Source organism: Candoia aspera, chromosome 1 (assembly GCF_035149785.1).
Source record: "Candoia aspera isolate rCanAsp1 chromosome 1, rCanAsp1.hap2, whole genome shotgun sequence".
In the NCBI taxonomy this organism is placed as follows: Eukaryota; Metazoa; Chordata; class Lepidosauria; order Squamata; family Boidae; genus Candoia; species Candoia aspera.
This window is the reverse complement of record NC_086153.1, coordinates 256405644-256431849: the sequence shown is the minus strand read 5'-3', so window position 1 is coordinate 256431849 and position 26206 is coordinate 256405644. Positions and strand designations below refer to the sequence as shown.

At 39.3% G+C, this 26206-nt stretch overlaps 1 protein-coding gene across 2 annotated transcripts in view; it reads right to left on the bottom strand.

The window, feature by feature from the left end:
* Positions 1 to 4027: 4027 nt before the first annotated feature.
* BDNF (brain derived neurotrophic factor) overlaps positions 4028 to 26206 on the bottom strand; it is a 49343-nt gene continuing 27164 nt past the window's right edge. For both annotated transcript variants that reach the window (XM_063289545.1, XM_063289547.1), the window contains exon 2: positions 4028 to 5120. In XM_063289545.1, coding sequence (XP_063145615.1) covers positions 4359 to 5099 — 741 coding nt within the window. In that variant the 5' untranslated portion in view covers positions 5100 to 5120 and the 3' untranslated portion in view covers positions 4028 to 4358. The remainder of the gene's footprint in view (positions 5121 to 26206) is intronic.

Below are 26206 nucleotides of genomic sequence, written 5' to 3'. Positions count from 1 at the left end.
CACTTAAATATAGCTTAATTATATTTACAATGTGATGCAGATCTTGTAAGATTTAATGCCAGATTCATTTTTTTCAAAAAAAGTCCCATAAAATTATATAAATATACAATAAATATCTGTTATACATGGAGAATAAGAGAGAACAAGGCCACAAACATTAACTTACATTTCCAATTTTTTTTTTCAAAACAAAACAATAGGGCCAATGACAATGAAATATTTCTGCCACAAACAAAACACAGCAAAACTTCAACTGAGTGACATTTTTGAAATCTCAGTTCCACTAAAACTGCCAAGCCTGTGGTACTGTATTTTGCAATTGTTCTGGCCTAACATAACCATGGATGTTAAAAATAGTGATGGGGGGAGGGGGCTTAAAAATAATTGCAATGCTCTAAGAGACTAATTCATGAAATGCTAATTTGTCACACAGCAAATTTCTTTAGTGTTCCTGTATCCTAGTAAAGATCTGTAACTATTTGCATGTTTACAAAATGCAGCTATTAATCTATGCTTACTATTGCTAGATATATGAACTGCACCTTCACGTTAAATTTCCATTCTGTGGCCCTGAAACCAGTCACTCCGTAGTCATCCTACTTGTTGGATTAAATGGGAACCCTACAGCAACTGAAGGAGGTGAGACTTAAACTTGAAAGCTCTATAAGTCTGTATCATTATGGGTCTCACTGTCTATTCCCCAATGCCATGGGATGCATCTTATACTAAGAAAAAATTGTTGCTGCTACTGGTTCTATTATTATTTCACATATGACCATTAGGGAGACATTTCCTTAAAGCCAACTAATCCTAGATATTTCTAATTGTGTCCTGCTCAATTCATTTCTTTTCACTGTTAAAAGTTAAAGTGAAATAGCAACATTTTTAATTCAGAGTAAGATTATACCTATGTTCTAGGTTTTTTTCCCCCACAGGCCACACTAATAGAGCATGTTTGATATGCAATTTTGATTATTTTTATCTCTTTCAGACTGCAGACTAGAGTTGTTGTCAATCAATACAGGGAATTTGGGTGGCTGATTTTAGTAATCACTAATTATGAATGTGGCAGGCTTGGAAGGAAATGAATTATTTTTTATGGATATGATTATTTGAATCCGTGTACTGTAGTAAAATTAGGATTATGTAACGGTGCACACGGAAAGGAAATTTAGGCTAATAGAATTGAAGGAAATCAGGATATGGAAACATCTTAGAGATTACAAATCTTCCTTTCTATTTCTGCTCGCAGTTGTGTGAACAAAAGCACCTTCTTGCATGAAATGGTTTATAACAGAGATGCTTTTCTATTTCATAATAAGAAGGTGGCAATATTATAGGTCTTCTAGAATTTTCTAGGGAAAATATCCTGAGGAACAGGTTTAAAGAAAGGAATGGTCATCAGGCTGGAAAATGTGATTCAGCTCCAGCTACATCTTCCCTTAAAATAGGGTAATGTCCCTATCTGCTTTTTTTGAGGTAACAACCATTTGGTTGCCTGACCCTAGGCCGACATTGTTGATTAATGGAATGGTATCTACTGCTTAATGCCATCAATCAATGGAGCTGGTTTACTTTAATACTAAACACATGTCTAAGGACAGCATGCACAATTTAATCAGAATCAATCCTATTTTTCAAGTATTAGAAGCCAGTAAAAAGCTTTGACATTTTAGTTTCATTTTTTAAAAAAATATATTTAGATTCTATCTATGTCCAGTTTTTCTTTTTGGTAACTGTACACCTGTGTGTTAATGATATGGGATGGCTACTTTCCATGACTAAAGTAATAATTCCAATAGTTGGAATTAGCTGCTACCTAAATTACTGTCGTTTTAATACATATATTTTAAGAGCTTAATCTTTAAAAAGATTCTTGGCCAGATCTTGGTCAAGAAATAGTATCTTAGTATGGCTAGCCTAGTCCACCCTAACAGTGAAAGAAAAAAATAAATCCATGCCTAAACTGTATTAGAGATTGCAGATTATGCTTCTCTATCTCCTTCCCACAGAAAACAACTCTGATGAGTAGGGCTTTTGCCTAACTTTTTTGCTGACATGTTGACTATCCAAGCAGGCTGTTCTTCAGGAATGAGAGGAAGGCATTCTATCTGCAGTCTGAAGTGGTACAGCCCAAACTTCCTTCACCTACTGATACCTTTCTCAAATCAAAGACTTATTTATAGCAAAACTTCAGAAATCATCTTGGAAAGCATGCCTTGTTGCTGTGAAATAATGCTAGATACTAAATAACATTGTGTGCATTCTAATACATGGGTCATATGAGACAGGCTCTTAGGAAAAAAACAATGCACTTCTTCAAAGAACAAGCAAAATTCTTGCAAGAATAAGAATACATATATATATATATATATATATATATATATATATATATACACACACATACATACACATACATATATACATATACATATACATATACGTATACATATACATATACATATATATTATACTCATTGACTATTTGTGTTGTGGGTTGTGTTGGATTTGTTTATCATTATCCATGGCCTAAGGCTTCAGTTCTGTGGTCAGCAACTTGCATATGCCTCTCACTGAAGTCAGCTTTAATTAAAGTGCATACAGCCGATGCCAGGTTTGCATCCCATCATTTAGGGATTTTAAATCAAGAGCTGTAGGATTGTTTTCCCTGTAGGAGTTAAGGCTATTTTGTGCTACCCTTTAGAAAGACATAGATGCTTACAGCCATATTTAAATGCAACAGGTAGTTAGGTTTTGAGGTAGAAGGCTCTGTCTTTCTGATTCCAGAGCCACTCCTTCCAGCCTGGATTTTTTCATAGTACAGAAAGCAGATACTTGAAAATGATGATATTCTAGACATTAGTTGTATTTTAAGAAATTCAGGCTGTACTATGTATATTATTTCTCATGGATATCCTTTACTACTTCACTGAGTTTCCATGCATGCTATTCAGTTGTGATTACTACACCTGCCATTGCAAACAGAAGCCAATTAGTTATAAACCCTCAGTAAGTAAAATGGTCTCACTATATTACTTGTGCTGCTTTATAGTGCTGTACTTACAATAATAATGGCATTTCAGCCATTTTTGCACAAATACAATCTGATGTTCAGTTTACTTTTCCTTGTTGGGATTTGCTGTTGTCCTTTAAAAATACAGGTGTTCCAGTCCCAATAAATTAGTTGTCCCCAATCCAATTCTGGCTGCATGGCCAGTGACTCTCCTATAGGATCGATACTATCTGGCATCAAATATGATGGATGCGTATCTGTGAATGTGTGTGGATCTTCTGTGTTAGATTGAAATACAATTTTTGTTCTCAACACCTTGGGAGAATGAAAAATTGCATCTGAAAGAGACTGTGATGCATTTGCTTCCCAAGAGGAGAAGACCCCACATGCAACCCAAACATGAAACAAGCCAAAGGCATTTCTTACAAGCTAACACTTGTCAACCTGGTGACCTCCAGATGTTGGGAGTTCAGCTTTAACTGGGGATTCTGGGAGTTACAGTTTCCACATATCTGAAGGATGCAGGATGGAAAAGGCTGTTACAAGCAAAATTCAGAGAATCCCCATGGACCTTAACCAAAATGGAAGGGTAGCTTGTAGTGTAGACTAGAAAAGAGCACTGGGTGGAACATCAACACTGACTTTTTTTAGTTGCCTCTTTTTTATTTTTTTTTCAGTAGTCTGATTTGATATTGCAAACACCTTCACAACATACAAAAACAAAACAAAACAAAACAAAAAAACCAAATTTGTTTCTCCAGAACATATATGTTAATGGCAGGGTGGAAGATCTCCCTTCTTTTAAAATCATGTGGGAATTTTAAAATTAAAAAAAAGTCAACAGGAAAACTATGACAACAGCACCTTGACATTGTTTTAATTCCAACGCTACCAGAAGAATTTAAAAGCAGTTAACAGATATAATACTAACAGGAATAAAGATACTTACTGTCTAAAATGTAAACGGAATGTTTTGGTTCAATTTTTTTCGGAAAGAGGACAGTTTATCATCAATTCACAATTGAAGCAGCATGCAATTTTATTTTTTTTATTTTTTTTAAGTTTTCAATTCTTGGCAACGGCAACAAATCACAATGTTAGAGGAATGTAATGCAATTTCTTTTGTTTTCAAAGTTGTGCGCAAATGGATTTTTTTTTCCTTTTGTTCCCGTTTAGGTCATGGACATGTTCAATAAATAGATTGTGGAACCACGGTACTGTATAAACTTCCTTTATACATGCAGTCCATAAAATTATTTTCTTTCTTACTGAATAATTTACCCTGTTATGTATATATACAAATAGATAATTTTTGTCTCAATATAATCTATCCAACACGAATCCACTATCTTCCCCTTTTTATGGTCAGTGTACAAACACAGGAAGTGTCTATTCTTATAAAGCGCCATCCAACTCTCTTTTTGTTATCCATGGTGAGAGCTCGGACGAAAGACTGAGTAGTTCGGCACTGGGAATTCCAGTACCTCTTGTCTATGCCCCTACAACCTTCTTTTGCATAACCCTTTGAGCTGCACTTGGTCTCATAAAAATATTGCTTCAGTTGGCCTTTGGGTACTGGAACTTTTTCCAGGACTGTAACTGTTGCTCCGGACATGTCTACTGCAGTCTTTTTTTCAGCTGCTGTCACCCACTCACTAGTACTGTCACACACGCTCAGCTCCCCACGGCGAGCAGGGTCAGAATGGCGCCGGACCCTCATGGACATGTTTGCAGCATCCAAGTAGTTTTTATACTCCTCGAGCAGGAAGAGCAGGGGAGGCTCCAAAGGCACTTGGCTGCTTAGCATCACCCGAGTTGAGTACAAGTCTGCATCCTTATTTTCCTTGCTGGGCTGAATGACCTGCTGCTCATCCAGGAGCTCCTCAATGACGTGTTCAAAAGTGTCTGCCAAAGACGTTAATCCTCTTGTGGCATCATTGGGCCCACTGAGGGTCTCCAGATTTCCCTGTGTCCGAAGACCAGGATAAGCCAAGCTGCCTTGTCCTCTGATACTAACTTCCTTCATTGGGGCAGCTTTCATGCAACTCAAGTATGAAATAACCATAGTAAGGAAAAGGATGGTCATCACTCTTTTCACTTGGTGGAACTGTTCAAGAGAAGAAGAAAATGGAAAACCAGTTGAAAACAAATGCATTTTTTAAAACAAAATAAAATAAGCTACAAAGATCTAGATACATTGTTTACTTTTCACAACAGTTGGAAAGAGTTATACTTTTATTCATCTTTCCACAATCTGGTACCTTCAAGATGGACTGGGACTGAAACTCCCAGAATTCCAAGTCAGCACAGGATGCTCACAAGCTGTCTGGCAAGATTAGCATGAGTTGCAATCAAACATATTAGGAGGGCACCACATTGGGGAAGATATGTAATATATCCTATTAGAACAGGGATAAAACAACCTGAAGTCTTATAGAAGATCTGGTTCCCGTAGGACTACTCTAGCATGGACAGCACTCAGGGACTTCAAATACTAGAAATTCATATTTGGTCATAGAGGTTGGAAGCTCTGGATTAACACAAATAGAACTATAGCCTGGTTTACATATCACATTACCCCATGGTTTGTTTAATAATGTTTTATTGAATAAATCAACGCCATGGTTCACAAACCATAAAGACAGGGTCCAAAACCAAACAAATCACATCATGGCTTCTTGCAGTGTTTGAACTCAGCCCAAGTACTACTCTATTCTAAACGTTGTACAAGTGTTTCCCAGTTTTATTTTTATTTTTATTTTTATTTTTATTTTTATCTATCTATCTATCTATCTATCTATCTATCTATCTATCTATCTATCTATCTATATCACCAATGCTGTCATTTAAAATAACTGTCTACAGCAGATGCTCATAATTGGAGTATCCTGCTAGGAACAAGTTAAAAATGTTGGCCTAGAAGTCCCAAGGCCCTTGTGGAGAAAATGTCACACTTTAGGCATGATAATTAATTATTCTCTATTTGTATGACAAGTGTTAACAGTATGTTTGGAAAGGTTACTAAGCATCTGTGATATGCTTGCAGTAATTGGAAAAAATCAGAAAATTATTGTCTTTTGCAGAAAAATCCCAGTTTGGAGTTTGGAATTATAGGAACTAACTAATTCTGCAGAAACTGGAAAAAGATATTATAAATAGGGGACTCAATCATGCTATAGTACACCTGATCTGAAAACATACAAAAATTATGATTTGAATAAGAGGCAGAAAGAAAGCTCATGAAATATTTTTTAATTTTACTTTATTGTCTTCAATTTATATCCTACCTTTCCTCCAGGAGAGAAAGTGAGTGGGGTAAAGTCACCCTGTATGTTGCTATGACTGAATAGAAATTTGTTTGGGTCTAACTGCTCATCCAATACTTTAACCACCACGCCATGGTTAATTTTATTTCATAAACAGAGTGATAAATTGATTTAAGATTACAGCTAGCTATAACTTGAAATTATTGTCTGAAAAGCATGGAAATTATAAACTAACAATCTGATATAGTACATGTGTAGTAAAAAAGAAAAACCTTATCAAGTTCAATGAGGTTTGTATCACATAGATGGAAAACTATTGTTCTCTAACTATTGCTGAATTACAACTCTTCGTAGCACCAGGTAGCATGGCCAGTGGTGAGGGCTGCTGGGACTTCTGATTAACCCATAACTGGAGAGTCATACTACCCCATTTCTGCAACATGATGATTTACTAGCCCTCTAATAACTCCCAGCCATCTGAACTCTTCCAATAATTTGCACTGAATTCTAGATTCTCATTTGATCAAGGAAAAAAAAACCCAAAAACATCATAGGGACACTAACTGTGTATAGATTCTACATATAGGTCAATCAGATTCTAGACAATTTTCGAGAACTATGTCCATACAAGGCCCTTTTCCATAATGAGTCATTTTACACATAAAATGATTTGTAATGTGTCTAGGAGTACCATATTTGGGCTGCAAAAATCCAGATGACCACTACATGGAAGAAAACATGCTGGGTACTGTACTGATGATTACCTGGATTTTTGAAGCCCAGATTTATGTATTTATTCTTTTTTTAAAAAAATCCATTGCAATCAAGGAACTGTTGGTGGGTTAGAGTCATGCCAAGAAAACATCCACTGAACAAACACATATTAAATGAGCAATCATAAAATTTAAATGATGAAATAAAATTAATAGAAACAAACACCCAATAAGGCCTTTGACTCCTGGACTGGAAAATCTCTGGAGTAGCTGGACACTGTAGGATGTTAGACCTGAATTAAGGCTTGGCTATCCCTTCCCAATCCTCCTCATCCTCCCAATAGCTAGATATGGCAAGGACTAATAGGGTCCCTCCAATATGAATCGAGGCTCCCCCCATGAGTGAGAGATGAGGGGGAGTCCAGGTGTGAGTGTGGTGTGTTAGAGCACTCACCCCCTGAGTGAGAGACGGGGTTGGGGGTAGCAGATGTGATGCCCCCTGTTGTCCAGTGAGAGAGGCACGGGGGGCATAGTGTGTCTATGGGTGGTGGTTGGGCCTATCAGCTCCAAGAGCGAGAGCTGGTGCGCTGGGGGCCCACCATCCCCTTGTGGTTGTTGCTATGGGTGCATGGTTGTGTGAGAGGATGGAGGGATCCCTATTTCAAACCAGGAACTTTAGAGGTCCAGGACTGGAGGCAATTGGACTGGAAGATCCAGGGAGGTAGGGCGGGACACTTTATCGAGGTGGTGACGGGCAGGGGATGTTATGACAGAAGCCGGAGGGTGAGTCATCATAGAGGAAGACGCCCCAGGTGTTTACTACCTGTAGTGTGTTCTGACCCTCTGTGCTTAAACCTAGGCCCTGGACAGCAGTCCTGTGGGGGCCCTGGCCTCCGGCTGCTGCTTAATGCCAGGTCAGTTAACAACAAGGCCCCCCTCATATGTGACTTGATCACGGAGGAGGGGGCAGACCTGGCGTGTATTACTGAAACCTGGCTGGGCCCTGAAGGAGGAGTGGCTTTGTCAGAGAAGTGCCCAGTCAGGTTTTGGGAGTGGCACCAGCCAAGATGCCAGGGCAGGGGAGGAGGGGTGGCAGTTGTCATCAGAGAGTCTAGTGTCCTTCAGGGGCCCTGGTCCACAAGTGGCTGGTTGTGGGACCCTCTTCTTCAAGTTGGGCTCCCAAGAGCAGTTGGGAGTGTTGCTGCTGTACCAGCCTCCCTGCTGCGTGGCAACCTCCCTGCCTGAGCTGCTGGAGGCCGTCCCGGGGTTGGCAGTGGAGTTCCCCAGGCTTATGGTTCTGGGGGACTTCAATCTGCCATCCCTGGGGTGGGCCTCAGAGGAAGCTCAGGAGTTCATGGCCACCATGGCAGCCATGGGCCTGACTCAGATTATTCGGGACCCGACTCGAGAGTGGCCTCACACCAGACTTAGTTTTCTTGTTGGAGCAGTGGCAATATGATCTGAGGGGAAAGTTACATCTTTCCCCTTCGTCATGGTCAGATCATGCCTTGGTGGCCTTTAGCTTCTCCTATGCCAACCCCCTCCGTAGGAAAGCAGGACCTATTCGATCGGTCTGCCCCCGGTGACTAATGGACCCAATGCAGTTTCAGAGGGAGCTGGGGGTTATACCCAAAGACTTGCTGCATGTTCCAGCGGAGGCCCTGGCCACTGCCTGGAATAGGGAGGCTGGGGCCTTGGACAGGATCACGCCTGCATGGCCTCTGTTATCCCATCAAACCTGACATTCCCCGTGGTTCACGGAGGAGCTGAGGGTTCTGAAGAGGACTAAAAGATGCCTGGAGTGCCGCTGGAGAAAGATGAAGACTGAACCCGACCATACACAAGCTACAGCCGCTATTAAGGCCTACCTTGTGGCAGTAAGTGCGGCAAAACGTCAGTATTTCTCCACTCTTATTGCATCCGCAGAATGCCACCCAGCAACCCTGTTTAAGGTCACATGATCCCTCCTGGGGAAGGGGGGTCCAGAAAATCATCTACAGGGCCATGCAGAGGAATTTTCAGATTCAGCATCTGCAGGATAAAATTGCTTGGATTCGCTCTAAGTTGGACTTCAAGTGTGAGACAGGGTCTGTGGAGATGCCTGGGGAACGTACTTACCCAGTTATCTGGGAACAGTTTAATCCCATTGGACCTGAGGAAATGGACAAGATCCTCTGAACTGTAAATGCCACCACCTGTCAATTTGATTCATGTCCCTCCTGGCTGGTGAAGCTCGGGAGGTGATATGTGGTTGGGCCCAGGTGATGGTAAATACATCCTTGCAGGAGGGGGTGTTTCCAGCGGCCTTTAAGGAGGCACTGGTATACCTCCTCCTCAAGAAACCATCACTGGACCCTACTATACTGGATAATTTTTGTCCAGTCTCCCACCTCCTCTTCATGGGGAAGGTGGTTGAGAAGGTGGTGGCATTGCAGCTCCAGGGGATCCTGGAGGAAGCGGATTATCTAGACCCCTTTCAGTCAGGTTTCAGGCCCGGATATGGAACAGAAACAGCATTGGTCACACTTATGGATGATCTCTGGTGGGAGCAGGATGGTGGCAGTGCATCCATCCTAGCTCTCCTTGACCTCTCAGCGGCTTTCGATACCATCGACCATGGTATCCTTTTGGGTCGGCTCTGGGAGTTGGGGGTGGGTGGCATAGTTCTAGTTCATTGCATTTTACATTTATTGATTATTGGTAGTATTTATGATTTTACAAAATTTTAAATTGCTTTTATTGTGAACTGCCCAGGGTCCCCCGTGTGGGGGAGATTCTCCTGGGAACTTTGCATCAACTGGGTTGATATTGGGTGGAGAAAACAGCACTGTAGATACAGTATGCCTAGTTATAACTCACTTTGACATGTAAATAAACCACAGTATGTACTGATTTGAGCTAAGCATTATGTGTGCAGATCAGACCAATGAGACTTGTTCAGCCAACTATGCCTGAAGCAAATCAAGATTCAGCATAATGGATCTTGCTGTTTGTTGTGTTTGTGGAATTATAATACAATGATACAGTGCTTTTCTGTTATTTTTAAAAAATATGCATCATTCTTCATTTAAATGTTCCCTTTCTAACCATAGAACACTCAAGGTAGCTAATAATCTATAGCTGTATGCCAAAGTTTAGATATTTCTGGTCAGACTGCATGTTCCAGGGTATCCTAGGTGAATAGAAGCTGACACAACCTTTATATTATATGAAGTTAAGCACAACTCCTTTCTACTAATTTGAATGTATGCTTACTACTTCTGTACAGTTGTTTACAGATTTAAAATAAGTGAATATGGCAGATGCAGATGCTTGAATACTCTTTCAGTCAGTACTTTGTGATACTTCTTTTGGCAGAAATAACAACTTCCAAATGTTTTCTGCAACCAGCCAAGAGTCTTTTTACTTCTGGAATTTTTCCCTACTCTTCTTTGCAGAACAATTCTAGCTCAGAAGTGTTCTTAGGCCTCCTTATATCCACCAAATGCTTGAGGTCTCCCCACCTATTTTCAATAATACTCAAGCCTATGGACTATGGAGGCTATGCCAAAACCTTTATCATTTTTTCTGTAGGTACTTCAAGACTGATTTGGAGGTAAGTTTCAGATCATTGTCTTGCTGAAATATCCAACCTCTTTTCAGCTCTAATTTCTTTATTGAGTATGGGACAGCTTGAAGACCAAAAAAATCACCGGTAGAATTGTCCCCAAACTGAAAAGACCTGCAAAACAGAAACTACACATCACTGTAAACAGTGTCCTGAAAACTTTAGCTGACGCTGGAGTAGATGTCCACAGGTCCACACTACAGTGTTGCTTATACAATGATCTGCATGGGTGAGTTGTCAGAAGGAAACCTCACCACAAAAATCATTATCTAAAGTATGGAAGAGAAAACCATGAGAAGCCTGAAATGTTTGGGCTCAAAGTTCTTTGGAAAAATGAAACAAAAATTGAACTGCTGGGTCATAACTACATAAGATACATTTGGAGAAAGAAGGCTGAAGTACTGAAGAAAATTATACTTTGCCAACCTTTAAGCACAGGGGACGCCTGTATTATGCTTTGGCGTTGTGCGGCAGCCAGTAAAGCCAAACCTCCTCCTGATGAGTTTAGCAAAAAAGGCAGACAACAAATTCAGAAGCAAAGGTAGAAAGACTCTTAACTAGTTACAGAAAGCACTTGGAAGTTGTTACTTCTGCCAAAGAGATGTTATAAGGTATTGACTGGAAAGAATTTACAAACTTCAGCACCTGCCATATCCACTGTTTTCTTATTTTGAATTGGTAAACAACGGCATTTAGGGCTCAGCTATATAGCCTGGTTCCTATGGTGCAAAAACACCCCATTTAATGTTTGCTGAGGAGATGTCCTCCCAGCAGGGCGGGCAGAAACCAGTCCACCATGTTTCAGCATGAAAGTATGTTTTATCTGGGAAAATGGAAGAAGATCTCCCATCTGGAAAATCCATGGTGCATCATAGAGAAGGCTTGAAGTGTCAAGGGTGGTCACCAGCTCCAGTTGGCCCAGAAGATCAGCCATCTGGTTGATGGGTTCAGTTCCTTTTCTGCAACATTGTTTTAGCTGAGAGACAGAATGGAACCTGGCTTCCCCAGGGTGGTTGGCCCATGGTTTACCTAGAGGGTATGAAACCCTGAAATTGGCTTGCCTATCCCCAATTTAATACATGTAATTGAAAGGACTCAGCTCTTGTACTTCTGTAGCCTGTGGAGGGGGGAATTCCTCCTCTTACCATTCTTGGGGAAATCTGGGTCCTTGCTTCCTCTCTTCACTTAATGTTCTTTTAAAAAGTTCACTCCATTTAGAATGTAATCTAGTATAGATCTGGCTTCAACATACAGCCGGACGCGGTGGCGCTGCGGGTTAAACCGCTGAGCTGTCGATCGGAAGGTCGGCGGTTCGAAACCGCGCGGCGGGGTGAGCTCCCGTTGTTAATCCCAGCTCCTGCTCACCTAGCAGTTCGAAAACATGCAAATGTGAGTAGATCGATAGGTACCGCTTCGGCGGGAAGGTAACGGCGTTCCGAGTCGTCATGCTGGCCACATGACCCGGAAGTGTCTATGACAACGCCGGCTCCAAGGCTTAGAAACGGAGATGAGCACCGCCCCCTAGAGTCGGATTCGACTGGACTTTACGTCAAGGGAAACCTTTACCTTTACCTTACCTATCCTTTTGGATAAGCAGAGCTGCATGTACACTGTGATTTGCTACAAGAATTAGTAAAGTGGTTTCTCAGACTTTAGCTTTTCTACAATACTCTTTAGTGGCTGCATCTTGGCTGCACAAATCTGGTTGACCACTATTTGGCAGCCAAGAGAAACAGAAAGTTCAACGTTTTGCTATCTACTAGTGGTTGATAGGCCAACCAGTCAATAATCATTTTGGAAAAATTATGCAGATGTACCCAAGAGTATGTGTAGTTAAAAACACATCTCACACACATCACAATCCTTTTCTTGAATTCCATCATCAAGAACGTTCATGCAGTACCTCTGTTTGGACTGCATAAATCCAGGCAATTATTATGCAGTTATGACAGATGAATTCTTTGCAGCCATCTAGTGGCTGTCTGGCTGATAGGCTGACAGTTATTTGGGGGGGAAACAAATAAAAACATGTACTGGGTATAGTGTCTGAACCTTAGGAGCATCACCCTGGCACATTCTGTGTTGTTACGGGTGGTGGCTTTTCCCATGGTTGGTATATTTTCAAATTTCAACCAAGGGCAATTGCCAGTCCCTGCCATTACAGTGTGTGAGATCTCTACGAGCGACACAGCATGGACCCATTCCTGATGTGTTTGTTTGTTTATGAAATGTATATGGCCTCCCATCTTAAGCAAATAATTCTGAGTGGCTTATTAAAGGCATGTTGTGGGTACAGCATGATCTATCTCCATGTGATTTTCAGCTCTGGGATGGGAGAAAAGCATGTCAAAGTGACTGTGTGGATGAGCCCACAAACAGTAGGGGATTCAAATTTGCAGATAGATGTCATGCTTAACTTTGTACCTTGTAGAGATTGTGTCAGGTTCACTTACATGTTCAGTGAAATCCTACCTCCATCCTCCAGTTCTGCCTGGTATCTCAGTGAGCCCTTTTACCAAGAGAGTACTGATATAATCTGCATAACATCAAGGGGCCCTTCTCATCAACTAGATAGACCAGACAGTAGTGGGCACGGTTGGATGCTGTAACCAGTCAATGTTTGGGAGGCATGTTTTGTGGCTTGCCAGCTTGGTAGTGAGCTTTGTATTAGAGCACCTTATACTTTTCAGGCACTCTACACCTCCACCTCATTTCCTTGGAAAAATGACTGGAGAATGTAAGACCACTAACCCAGAAGAAACTGACTTTCTGTTGTCATACAACTTAGCCTGACTAGGATAATATGGTTTGTCAGAATGTACAGGATGCAATGGTTCTTCTCCTGGCACTGAACTGACTGGGTTTCTGGGTTTGCTCAGCAAACTAGGATGAGAAAAAAAATGTACTTAAGCATGCTGTGCAAACATTGCCTCTTTGAATATTATTCACAGCAAGTGAGCAGATTATATCAGGATGTACTTGGACTTCTACTTACTTGTGTTGCATGCCTCTGTCCCTGTTCATTCCACTTCTTTCCATGCCTACTTCCCCAAGCAAAGAGATATACAAGTACATATACCATTGTGTGCCCTCTTCCATAACTTTTTTAAAATGATGATGCCAGAATTTCAAATGACTCCAGATTTTCAGATGGAGATAAAACATGAGGTGATGATTAAAGAATGCCTTGTGAATTTACTATGCTGAACCATGCTGGTTGGGAATGATGGCCATAATTAAAATTAAAGTCACAACTGGAGGATATTCAGTTGACTATGACATTTAGGCATGAAATTTCTACTGCACAAATATCTAGATAACGTGAACAATTCCTGTAATCAGTTACAACACTTCAGTGATAATTAAACAGCTTCAGGAATCGTTCTCGCAAACACTACCGGATTCCTGGATGTATTAAGGCTCTGTGTTTTTTTTTATTTCTGAGCCTAAAATGCTCGCTCTGTGTCCTTTCACAACTTTGCAGCTGGCCACTCTTTCTCTGCTAAAAAGCAATCCTGTCGTTCCCATTTTTGAAAAAGCAACTAATGCTCATTTGAAGGTTTCTAAAGTCAGAAATCCCTCATACCTGGCAACAGTTACTGGACTAAACATCCTTTCTGTTTGCCAGAACAGTGCTGCACAGAAAGACTACTTCATATCTCTCATTCATGCTATTTCAGGAGAATGAGGAATCCTTACACTCATCAGAAGAACAGGAAAACAAAGAAGCTTCATGTATTCTAAAAGGAACTGCTCAAGTTTTAGGTCCTGACATTTACCAGGAAGAGTATTATTCTGCTAGACACTAATTTTAACAAACTACTTGGATGTCAGTCTTTCTTCCTATTTATATATATCATGTAATACGTATATAAATATAAATATTTTATTTGGCCTTTACAATAAACAACAATAATACATTGTTGTTCTTTGGGCAAATCCAGTTGTTTATTTCAATGATACATCTGAGACTTCAGATGTATCTGGTGGCCTCTGCCCTTTGTGACTGTGGAGACATGCAGACAACAATGTATATAATACATATGTACACTTGTTTTTGTGCCCTGATCAATGCACATTTGAGGACCTCATGACAGCATGAACACAATGTTGCCAGTTTCTGGGCAAGATCTGTTTAACTTTCACATATTTTAACTTTTATATTTTATAGTTTAAATTCTACGTTTACAAGTATGCCTTATTTTAATTGTGATGCTTCTGACACAAATAAATAAATCTGAGACTTCTAAAAGATCATTTAAACTTTTCATGAAATTAAATCCAATATGGCAGTGTCCAATGCCAGATATTGGCATGTGGATTCAATAAATGTGTGGCAGTGCAGCAAGTGAGCAAATGGAGAATGGTAAAGTACATTTCCCCCCATCCCAATACCTTCTTTACCACCCACCAACCACCTGGATTCCCATCTTGCCCTCTATTTAGTGGATTTTCATAGCAGATAATTGGCATTGGGAGACTGCAGAGTGAGTTCTGGAGTTAGTTCATTACCAGCAGTGGGGCCACACACTTCTGAGTTAGGCGGGCAGAGAAATATTTCTCCAGAGAATGGCTGGAAAGCAAAAATGCCAAGCATGATCTGGGGGTCTCAGTTAGAACTTCAGACCTTTGAATTATTCATTTTTATCTCTTGCAGTTACTAGCTACGAGTGATTTGAAATCCAAGAAGTATATTATTTTAAAAATATTATTAAAACATTAAAACTCTTCTTCCCAAAGTAGCTTTGAGCATAGTTAGCCAATCCCAAAGGAAAAAAAAAATTAAAGCTGTTTTGAAGTTGTTAGGAATGGTTTTTAACAGAGCTCCGGAGAAAGAGGGTTCCCCATTGTATGGGGTGTCTGACCTGGTCACTTTCTCTGGTAATGAGGGAGTGTGTTGAGTCTTCATGGATCCTCTGAAGGACAAGCAGTGATCAAAATTGCCATTTCTGCTACAAGCTGCTGACTAAATATCTGGGACTGCAGGAAATGTGAAGTCTCTTCTGGTAGCAAGGGGGACAACTAATGCTTCAAGCTGGTAACAAAATGTGATCTAAATGTTTGTGTAGTAAAATGTTTGCAGGTGGATGCCATATTCAGTTGAGCATTCAACTGAGGCCTTGTCCTTGAACCAATACGTTGAAGATACAGGGCATTTCTTTTCCTTAAAAAGTGAATATAAAACACACTACTGTTTAATTCCATATAGTTAAGAAGTGTGTGCAATCAGGATTAATTTAGTACTCATCTTGCTTACTCATGCAGTTTAGCCCCCACTGTATCAGTCCACACCTTGTCTAAAATGCTTCAGGAACATTTTAATAACAAGGTCAGTGTTACTATGTGTGAGATCATATTATTCATCCGATGAAGTAGGTTGGGCTGTTGCCAAGGAACATTTCTTCCACAGATACCCAAGACCTCGTGCCTTCCTATGCTATTGCCAGCACTTAGGTCTGTCATTCCTTAAACGCAAGAACAGAGCTATCTGCAAGTATCTTCATGTTGCAAAACATGCATTAACAACATTTGTAAATACTTAGTATTTGTTTTGCTGGAGTGAGAATGTACTATGTTTCAACAGGCTCCTCTTCCCCTATTTTGTCTAAGCTATCAATGAAAGTTCCCCCCTCCCCCCCAATGTTTTTATCACTGACCATGCTACTGTAAGTCAGGCATGACATACATAATGGCTGTCAGGTGCTTAACATTCACCCATCTTGTTTTGCACATATTTATTAGTATTTGCACTTTACTAATTGTGCTGAGAGGCTTGGTGGAGGGAGGTGAAAGAGGGAGAATGTACTTAAACAACTCTCACATCCTTATACCATATTATGCCATAGAAGGAATGTGGGAGTCAGTTTTTAGCAACAAAGGAGAGGCAGTACAGGATGGCTATAAAGAACTAAAAGACATCTATCAGTTAGCAGTACACATTTTAATGCTATCATGTTGGATTAAGTAATGTTGTAACAGTATTCAGACCATTTGTTTGCTTATTTCTTTATCTATCCCATCTTTTTTCTCTTAATGGAGTGGCCAAGGCAGGTTGCCTTTACTCCATGTAAGCAATAAATGAAAGTGTACTAAAATCAATAATAATAATAATAATAATAATACCAGTAATCGAAGTAAGATGAAAATAAGGAAAATGAAACTAAGGCTAGCTCAAATACCTCCCTGTCTCCCTCTCTTCCTCCTCTTCTTCAAACAGAGGCAAAAGTTCATCTAATAAATGTTACTTTTGAGTTCTGTAATGCAGAAGAACCCTTTTTCACTCACATCACCTTAGACTATAATGGGAGATGTGGAAATAGCTCCCAACAATTCAGTTCTGAAAAGGTTTCTGCTGTTAATAGAATACTTAGTAGGCAATGTATCCAACAGTTCATTAGATTTTAAGTAGCAGCGTTTTTCTTTGTGAGCCAGTTTGGTGTAGTGGCTAAGGCTTCAGGCTGGAAACTGGGAGACTGAGTTCTAGTCCCACCTTAGGCATTAAGTCAGCTGGGTGTCCTTGGGCCAGTCACTCCCTCTCAGCCCTAGGAAGGAGGCAGTGGCAAACCACTTCTGAAAAACCTTGCCAAGAAAACTGCAGGGACTGGTCCAGACAGTCACCAGGAGTCAGCACTGACTCAAAGGGACCAAAAAAAGAAATCTTTGGGATGTATTTATAACTAAGTATAAGTATGGTCTGAATATCCTAATACAGATTGGAGTGTTGTGCTGGTAAATATTTAAGAGCTGGCTCTGCCAGCTTCATTGCTGCCACCATGCTAGCTGTGGAATAGTGACTGCAGGCATAGTGGTTCAGCTCTACTTTCAACTGGCTTGCAAAATTCTAGAAAATTTAATATCGGTCTTGCAAGCCACTGCAATCTGGCTCGAGCACACCACTGCAGATTGGTCTGTACAAGCTGCTTTGGAATAGGCCATAAACATCAACACCGATTGACTGCCCAGCAGTTTGAAAGAAGTCTGGGTTAAGAGGCAAATGTTTGGTGCTTGCTTGACTGTTGACCTCTATTGAAGAATGTTGGATGCTGCCACAGACAAAGGCACAGATAATTCATTAGCACTGCTTCTCTAGCCTTGCTGAAATCCAGACAAGTGTGCAAAGTATTCTGTGTTCTGCGATAGGAATATGGGCTAGTGTTTGTCAAACAGCAGCCCCTCACCCATCAATTTCACATAGCAAGCTGAAGATTCTTTCTAAAACAGATGGCAGTCTGCTGATCTAAGAAAAGAATTTTTTTAAAAAATCCATCAAGCATGTCAAAACCCTTGGGCATATGTAAAGTTTAGTTTAGGGATTTTAGCTCTTGAGTGTTTAGATGCATAATCCAAATCGTGTAGTAGTGTTGTTAGTAGTTTTATTCATTTTGCATTATCTTCCAAACATCAGTATGCACATTCTATGCACCAAACCTATTTCTACTTTAAGATTCAATATATGTATATAACGGTATACAAATTCCAAATACATAAAGTTCATAATGGTCTCCCCACCCTCATTTAAACATTCTTGGAGGAAAAGCAAATGATCCTAACAAATGCTAGATTATAGCCATTTGTGCTGATTGGTATGACGGCAATTTCATTCATTTTTGTTCCTGAGTAGGTGAGCACACCTCAAGCCTGTGCTCCCTTTTTAAAAATCCATTCCAGATCAAATATATTTTTCAACCTTGTCTGTCAGCTCTGTTTTTAAAATATTTTGTTCAAAGTTGAGGAATGAAGCATTTGTCAATAACAATAATAAAATACTTGGAAATGTTCAGAGCTATCGTCTGGATACACCTCCTCTATTTTTCTTAATAAAATTTGTCCTAGTAATATAGGAGAAGGATCTGCTCCTCAAGGTGTTGTGCCATCCACAATTGTTTAGATCAAACTGCAGGCTGAGAACCTAAATATAGTGAAAGAGTAATCCCTTACAAAATTTTCCTATATATGGCTTGGCTCATAAATCAAGTGATCTGGAGCAATTTAGTTTACTGGGGTACCAGATCTCTGCTGGATAAATCTAAAAGAGTTCTAGATGGCAACAAAGAGATACAAGAAAATGCTAAGTGTGTGCACTGGACAGCTGCTGGTAAACCTAGGATTACTAGATCTGGCTGCAAAAATCAGAATGACCACCAGATGCAGAAATAGTTTAGAAGAGATTTCTGTATCCCTTTCCTGCTGCCCAGTGGTCATCTAGATTTTTGCAGCCTAGATCTAGTAGCTGTACTCTAAACATGGAGATTGTATGCTCCAGATGATATTGGGAAGGAGCTGTATAAAACAGAACTTATCCAAATCTCTGCTGCAGAAACTCAGGTGACTGCTAGTTGGAAGGAAAGAGATACAGAAAATTAACTCTTGCTGCCATCTAGAGGTCATCTGGATTTTTACAGTACATATCTAGCAGTCCTGCTGTAAAAAAGATAGGGTAAATAGCTTCTTTGTAGCCAGATGTATCTGAAATCTAGCCACAAAGGGCTCTTCTTCACCACCATATTAAAATACTTTTCTCCAATCCATAAACTGGCATACTTTGCCCTGCCCTTTTGGCCCCTGTTCTTTCTCAGGAATGAAGGCAGAGATTGGTGCTGTCCTCACACATTTAATGCAGGAAAAGGTAATGAAAGCAATTGGCAGTTCCCCCTGATGTTACCTGCCAAGAGGAAAAACAATCACCTAACATTCCCCCTATGGGAGAAGGCATCTTTGTTCAGTACTTAACAAAACACATGGAAGTGCCTTAAGTGGGCACCCTTCCAAAACAGAAATTGTAACTTCAAGTGGATTTGAGATGCTGCATATCCTTATCTCCTCAGAGATTTCATACTATATATCATACAAAAATATACACAATGCATTATTTCTTATCCATGTTTCTCAAGCCAATAGATAACTAAATTTCTCCTTCCCATATGCCTAATATGATACACTTGAAATTTACATTAGAATGAAACATTAACAATTGTCCTGAGATCAATATATAAAATGCCACTGAGCTAACATGCAATTCAACATATTTCCATTCTTTCAGGGGGAAATGGGTGGTGGCAAAATTTAATAAATAAATAAATAAAGATGTTTAAAGATGTTTAGTATGCAAAATACTTATTTTTAACTAAGCCTTCCATGAATTCAGCATAGTAGGTACTATTGACTTTAATGAAGCAATTGGCAGTTTTGTCACTAGAGGTATGGTGGTAAGGTGGCCAGATGCAAAAAAGGGGATTACTGAGCCTTTAATAATGTAGAAAAAATGTAGCTGAAATTTCATGTTCTAAATTATTAATGGTGCAGGAAATTGGTCTTGTTTTGCATCTGGTAACTTTAAGGTGAGGTGAAAGATTGTACACTTAACCAGAAATATGGGATTCTAGCATTATGTCACCATGACATATATCACTAAACCTTGATGCTATCAGTGCTTTTTTCATGTGACTTCTAAGAAGTAAATACTACTGAGTCAATGAGCTTTATTTCCAAGGTAATGCATTCGTTCTTTTGCATGAGAGTAAAGCCAACTGAATTCAGTAGAGCTTACTTTTGAGAAGGTATGTATAAGATTACAATACATAACTCTAGTATTTCTAAAGTATAAAGAAAATAAAATTAATAATCCATGCTATATTAAAGTTACATTTGTTTTAAATTTATCAAAAGGAAGTGGCAGTCCTATGTGCACTGATTTGAAAGAAATTCCTGTTTAACTGATTAATTCTGAAAAACAAACATAGAATCAAGTTATACAAATATGTTTAGTGATAGATAAATCACCATGTCAGCAGGGGGAATACGTTTAGAAAACTAGAGTTTTATTTTTGTGCCTCTGCATGTAAGATTTCATTGCTTCATTTCCTGCTTTATTTATCTTTTGTAAACAGATACTGAAATGGATTGCATGTTAGCACATGATTTGCAAGAACTGAATCTACTAAGAGCAAGTAGGATTAGAGTCAGATGCATGTGCCACTGGCTGTTCAGTACACACAGGTTATCCCTGAGGATACATATTCATCGAACTGTATAATTATTTTGTTTTAATTACTGAAAACACCCCACATACGCACCCTAACCACATACTAATGATTTCAAGTGCTCCTAAAATAGTGAGGTTAGAAATACTCCCCATGTTGGCCTGTTGGTGGTTTATAATTTGCCCAGATAATACCACTAGTCAACCATACTATAGTACAACAGATAATGGCAATCAATATTAAATAAACTGATTGAGGCTTCAAAACAAACAAGAGATTAAGTGGAAAGCAAGCTATCATGTTGCAACATGAAAATATATATTGTCCTGTTTAAGAACTTAATAGCTCTGCATCCATCATGAAACTATTTGACCATTAGATAATTCATTGATTAAATAACTCTATTGGTCAACAGAGTTCATAGAAGGACAGAGATGTTCCAGGATTCATATAGGGATGGAATGCCCATCCTTTACCTATCCATATTCCTAGATTTTTTTTCCTTTGATATTCTGGGTTTTTTTTTTAAACTACCATCTGTCCTTGATGTAGGAAACATTGTTTTGCATCACAGAAAGGCCACTTTGATCCTGCATTTTGTTACCATGATGGCCAAACTATGTGAAAAACCACAAGAATTGAATGAATGAAATAGTATACTCCAATGGGTATGCTACCTCTGATATTGGGGCTAATATAAAGCTACCATTATGATAGTTCAATAGTTGCATCATCATTTGATAGTTTCATCTACATTAGAGTTATCAGATCTGGACTGTAAATGTCTGGACAACCACTAGATGGCAGCAAAATGATTCAGAAAATTGTGTCTTCTGTCATCCAATGTTCATTCAGATATTTGTAGCCCAGATCTAAATGGCCCAATCTATCTCAATCCTCCTTTAAAGCTATCCATACCATTACATTCTGTGAAAATGAATGCCATAGTTTAACAATGAAAAGCGTAAAGTACTTCTGGATCAGATACTTTCAGAGAGGATGGAAACATCCTTTTGACCACTTTCTCCACCTTATGCAGAAATATATTCACTTTTATCACGTTCTCTATTATTCATTTCAAACTAACTGTGTAACCTTAATCGATAGAGAAGTTCCTTATGTTGCTTCATTATTTGTTAGTCATTGTTCACTTTCTGACCATTGTTTCCACCACAGATACAACCTGCACTAGATTCTGGTGTGTTTTATGGGACTGTAGGGTTAGGAGGGACCTTGGGGGTCTTCCAGTGCCCAGAACAGGAATCCGCAGACCGAAACAAATGGCTGTCCAACTTCTATTTGAATTCAGTTTTATGTTATTTTAAATGTTATGTGTTTTGCCAGAGTCAAATTCTACAAACTGTGATTTGACAAGAATGTCAAGAATTATTTATTAGAAATCTCTGAACCCTCTCATAGAATTAAAGATCTCTGGGGAAGAAGAGGAGGTGGTTAAACTAGCATGCACCTTGAAGTAAATATTTTGAAAGTGACCTACACTTTAACCTGATCCAAACATTGTGGTGAGTATCCTCCAATACACAGTGCCTTTAACCAGTGTTATTTGAAGCACTTCACACTCAAGACCTGTTTCATATTGGCGGAAATACAGTATCTTTGTGATTGTGACAGACATTTTTGATGCCAGTTTCAGTTTATTGGCTGAAATCCCTTAATTCAGGGCTGGGCCTATGGCCCTCCAGAGGTTACTGTCTGCAACTTTTACCTGATATTAGATGAAATACCAATTGGCTTAACTGATGTCATTTGAAAAGTGTATAAGCAACCTAGAAGACTTTTGAGGGCTCTCATACCTTCGCAGTGATGAAAATGCTATTTAGTAATTACAAGAATCATTAAACAGATTATGCAAACAATGGGATCTAATTGAGCTTGGGTTTTTTTTTTAAACATACAGATATACCACCCACTTTGTCATAATTTTTCTGAGTCAAGTTCAGCCTGCTTGTTCTAACATATAAATCTCTTTACAGTTCAAGACCTGCCTGTCTCCTGTTCTATTACTAACTGGCAATTCATTCATCAATCAAGGGTCCTTTGAGAGAGCCATCGAGGGAGGAAGCCTAGCTGGAATCCACTCAGGCTAAGGCCTACTCTGCAGTGGCTCCAGTGCTGTGAAATTCCCTCCCCATTGTCTTTACCTGCTTTGATTACTTTTAAAGTCATCTGAAAACTTGATTTTAGAAACCGGCATTTCCTCCCTGAAGCTTACTTATGTTTGTACAATTTCATGTAGTATATTGTTGTTTAATGTAAACTGGCTTTGCCAGGAGCATGTGAATATACATTTGAAAAATAAATAAATGAATAAATACATTTATTATAATGCATAGATGTATATAAGAGTAAGTAATCCTGAAAAAATGGTCTTACAATTCAAAAGGCTCAGCAGTCAAAGCTAACCAAATGTTTTCAACCCAGTGTTATTCAATGAAGTTGCAATAATTATAGGAAAGAAGATATTAACAACTTGTTAATTTAAAGCTGTGCACGGGGATCAATCAAATATTGCTGTTTTTGCAGTGTAAAAGGTATTATATTAAGGAATGACACTGAGGTAGAAGTCAGCATTTTAATTCATTTTTTAAACCTGTATATACTAATTTTAGCAAAATCTTATTTTTTTTCTACAATTTTCTCATTAGTCTTAATTGGTCATCAAAAGAGAAAGATAGCTACATAGCCTATATGTACCACTACTGAACGATAAATTTCTTTAAAATAAAAATATATATTTCTAGCTGGAACAAATTAAACCAGCTGATGTCTTGACAGCCAATTCAGAAGTTTATAACTCTTTCTATGATGGACTAATATATTGTGAACACATTTTGCTTTTTGATTATGCTCAGTCTGTGGCTAAACTTGGATACTGACCATGTTGGACAGCAGACCTGATTTTTAGACCCCATTTTTAAAAAGGTTAATAACGTGTGGATTAGAAATACAAGTCTATGCTATGAAAACAGGAAAAAGCAATGAGCATGCGTAGGGAAACATCCGAATTAAGCAGATGAAAATCTAAAAAAGAATAAAGTAGATAAGGTTCAAATTACTAAGATTTAGGAAGAAAAGATACAGTCTTTCTACCATTTGTAAGGATTCCCTTCAACTACTGCTTTAGAAAGCTTCAGAGAGACTGTTCGGCCCATCTCGATTCATGCCCTATTCTAGGTCTCCTTTATTTGGGTCCCTCTGCCTTGCTGAGAAGCACAGCTCCACTTCCAGCTCTGCATTATTTTAATTACCCTGCCTGTGTCTCCATATCCACCCAAGTCCTATGCCTGAAGTCTGTGGGGAGGAGTGAGTGAAGCCTAACTGGATCGCTACTGGTTTCAGGAAGTTATGGCCAATTTGGCCCAAAAAATTAATGAACAAGAGTTATAAGGAACCTGCAATTACTTTTTCCCCCTTGGTATCTGGAGCAGTGAAAGTAGGGGAAAGCAGCTGAGAGATCCTGAGCTAGCTCTGGCCTCTCAGGTATAGCATCTTTTTCTCAATTGCCATGTCAGATGCCAAAGCACATGATCTGAAGAAATACGGTACTGTGAATATAAGAAGGCAATCTATCCTACTGCTAGGATGGCTGCCTCATGGGAACAAAATGCATTCATTCTTTTTTGTATTACCTAGGAATATTGTGGCATGTGCAAACAACAAGTCAGGCAACCCTTACTCTGCCACCCATGACCATTCATTGCCAACCCTCCAAAGAGGCATGGAGAACTAATTTTTGTAGAGTTCTATTAGTACATGCCTGACAAGTCTTTTGCAGGAAAGAAATGTTTGTAAGAAATGCACACAGTCCAGGATATAGTGGACAGTTCTGATGGGGAACATCTGGCCAACTTTTTGACAGAAGAAGAGTGATAGAATCAGGAGGATCACTGGCCACTCAGCTTTATTTCTAAACACACTACTTACCTTTGTGGCACTTCTGCTGCTGGGTGGCCCTGGTAAAAGTAGCAAACAGTAGACAAGACAATGTGCTGTTAGCCATAGCTGGGTCTGGGAATGGAATGGTCTGGAAGCACGCACTGCTGAACTGGAAATGCCAGTTAACAGAGCTCCAATGGGCATTTTGCAATAGTGAGCTTTGTTATTTTGTTTTTAACTGTTTGTATTTGTTGGTGAAGGTGTCAATCATTTTTGGGCTAGCCATTCCACAATCCCTGTAGTTTCCTCCCAGCACATGCCCAGTACACTTACTTACTTGATCAAGCCTGCATTCTGGTTCTGAGCTGGGTGGCCTCAGGAAGAAAGTTAGAAGCAGGAGCCTGAAATCCCACCACAACATGAAAGGGCAATATGTATGACTTGCCATAATGATCCACTTAGTTAACAGCTGGGTTCAAGGAGATCTCCTCCTCAGCCATTACACTGAAGCTCAGGCAGCAGGAAAATGTTTGTAACAAGAATAGCAGGCGAAGCTTGTGCATCTATGTAATGCCTTAATGAAAACTGCGCAGGCAGTCATGGCTGATTCCTGCCCTGACTAGTACATTTTGAACATTCACTACTATCTCTGCTTAATTACATGGTTTTATTGCCACAATAACAGAATTACCCTGAAAACCTTTGGCTGTGGGTACACTTGAAATGAAGGATTTTGTTCCCCAATTATGAGTATTTACACATATGCACTGACTGTTATTTAAGTAACAGTTAAGAGTAACAAGTGTTCAAACACTGTAATTAATAACAGAACAAAATGCACCAGTAGGATGTAATCACTGGGTAGGAACTCTGCTGAAGAATTTACCACAACCTCTTCATGCCCCCCAAATGTATATAAATATACCCTGACAAAAATAATATAAAGTGATTTATACATTTTATCACATTTGTAACTGTATACACACGTACGCATTTATATAAATTATTTATACAAAGCTAAATGGGGCTTTAGACTGTGTTTCTCTCTCCACAGATAGGAAAGGATTCTGCCCCCTTGCTGGAGAAACTGAACCTTTCACTCCTAATTTATGTATTTTCAACTTTCCATTTTAAACCATCTGGCAAGAAGAAAAACCTGGTTTATTTCAGGCTTGTCTTTAGATTTAGACCAGGTTGTGGTGCCTTCTGACATTCCTTCCATTAAAAGCAATACCTTGTTGCTGTTGTGAATCTTAGAAAGGCAGCATGTGACAGAAACTCAGCTAATATAAAAGGCAAAACTACTGCTTCATAGCTTTTGGATTGACAAATCTTACAACCTGTTAGGGAATATAACCTCTCATCATCATGAAGGAAATACATAGTTATATTTTAAACACATCAACAGCAAGGGGAAAGAGAGACAGACAGAAGGCTAATCTATAGAAGTTTCCTGTGCCTATCATATCTAGTTCTGGCTTTGTGTGACGGATAGATCACTATATTTTCACTTCCTTCTGTATATAATGTACATAACATGTAGACTGTGTATGAAATTGTCTAATGGACTGAATGCACACCATCAAGAGACAGAATAGCATGCATGCATGTTATCCTCTTTTATGCAGGTTTATCTCTAGATATTCCTTTGCAAAGCTGCCTTGGGGAAAATTACTCAGTATTTTCAAAGACCATATATGAGCTATCTGTAACAAATGTTTACTGTACAA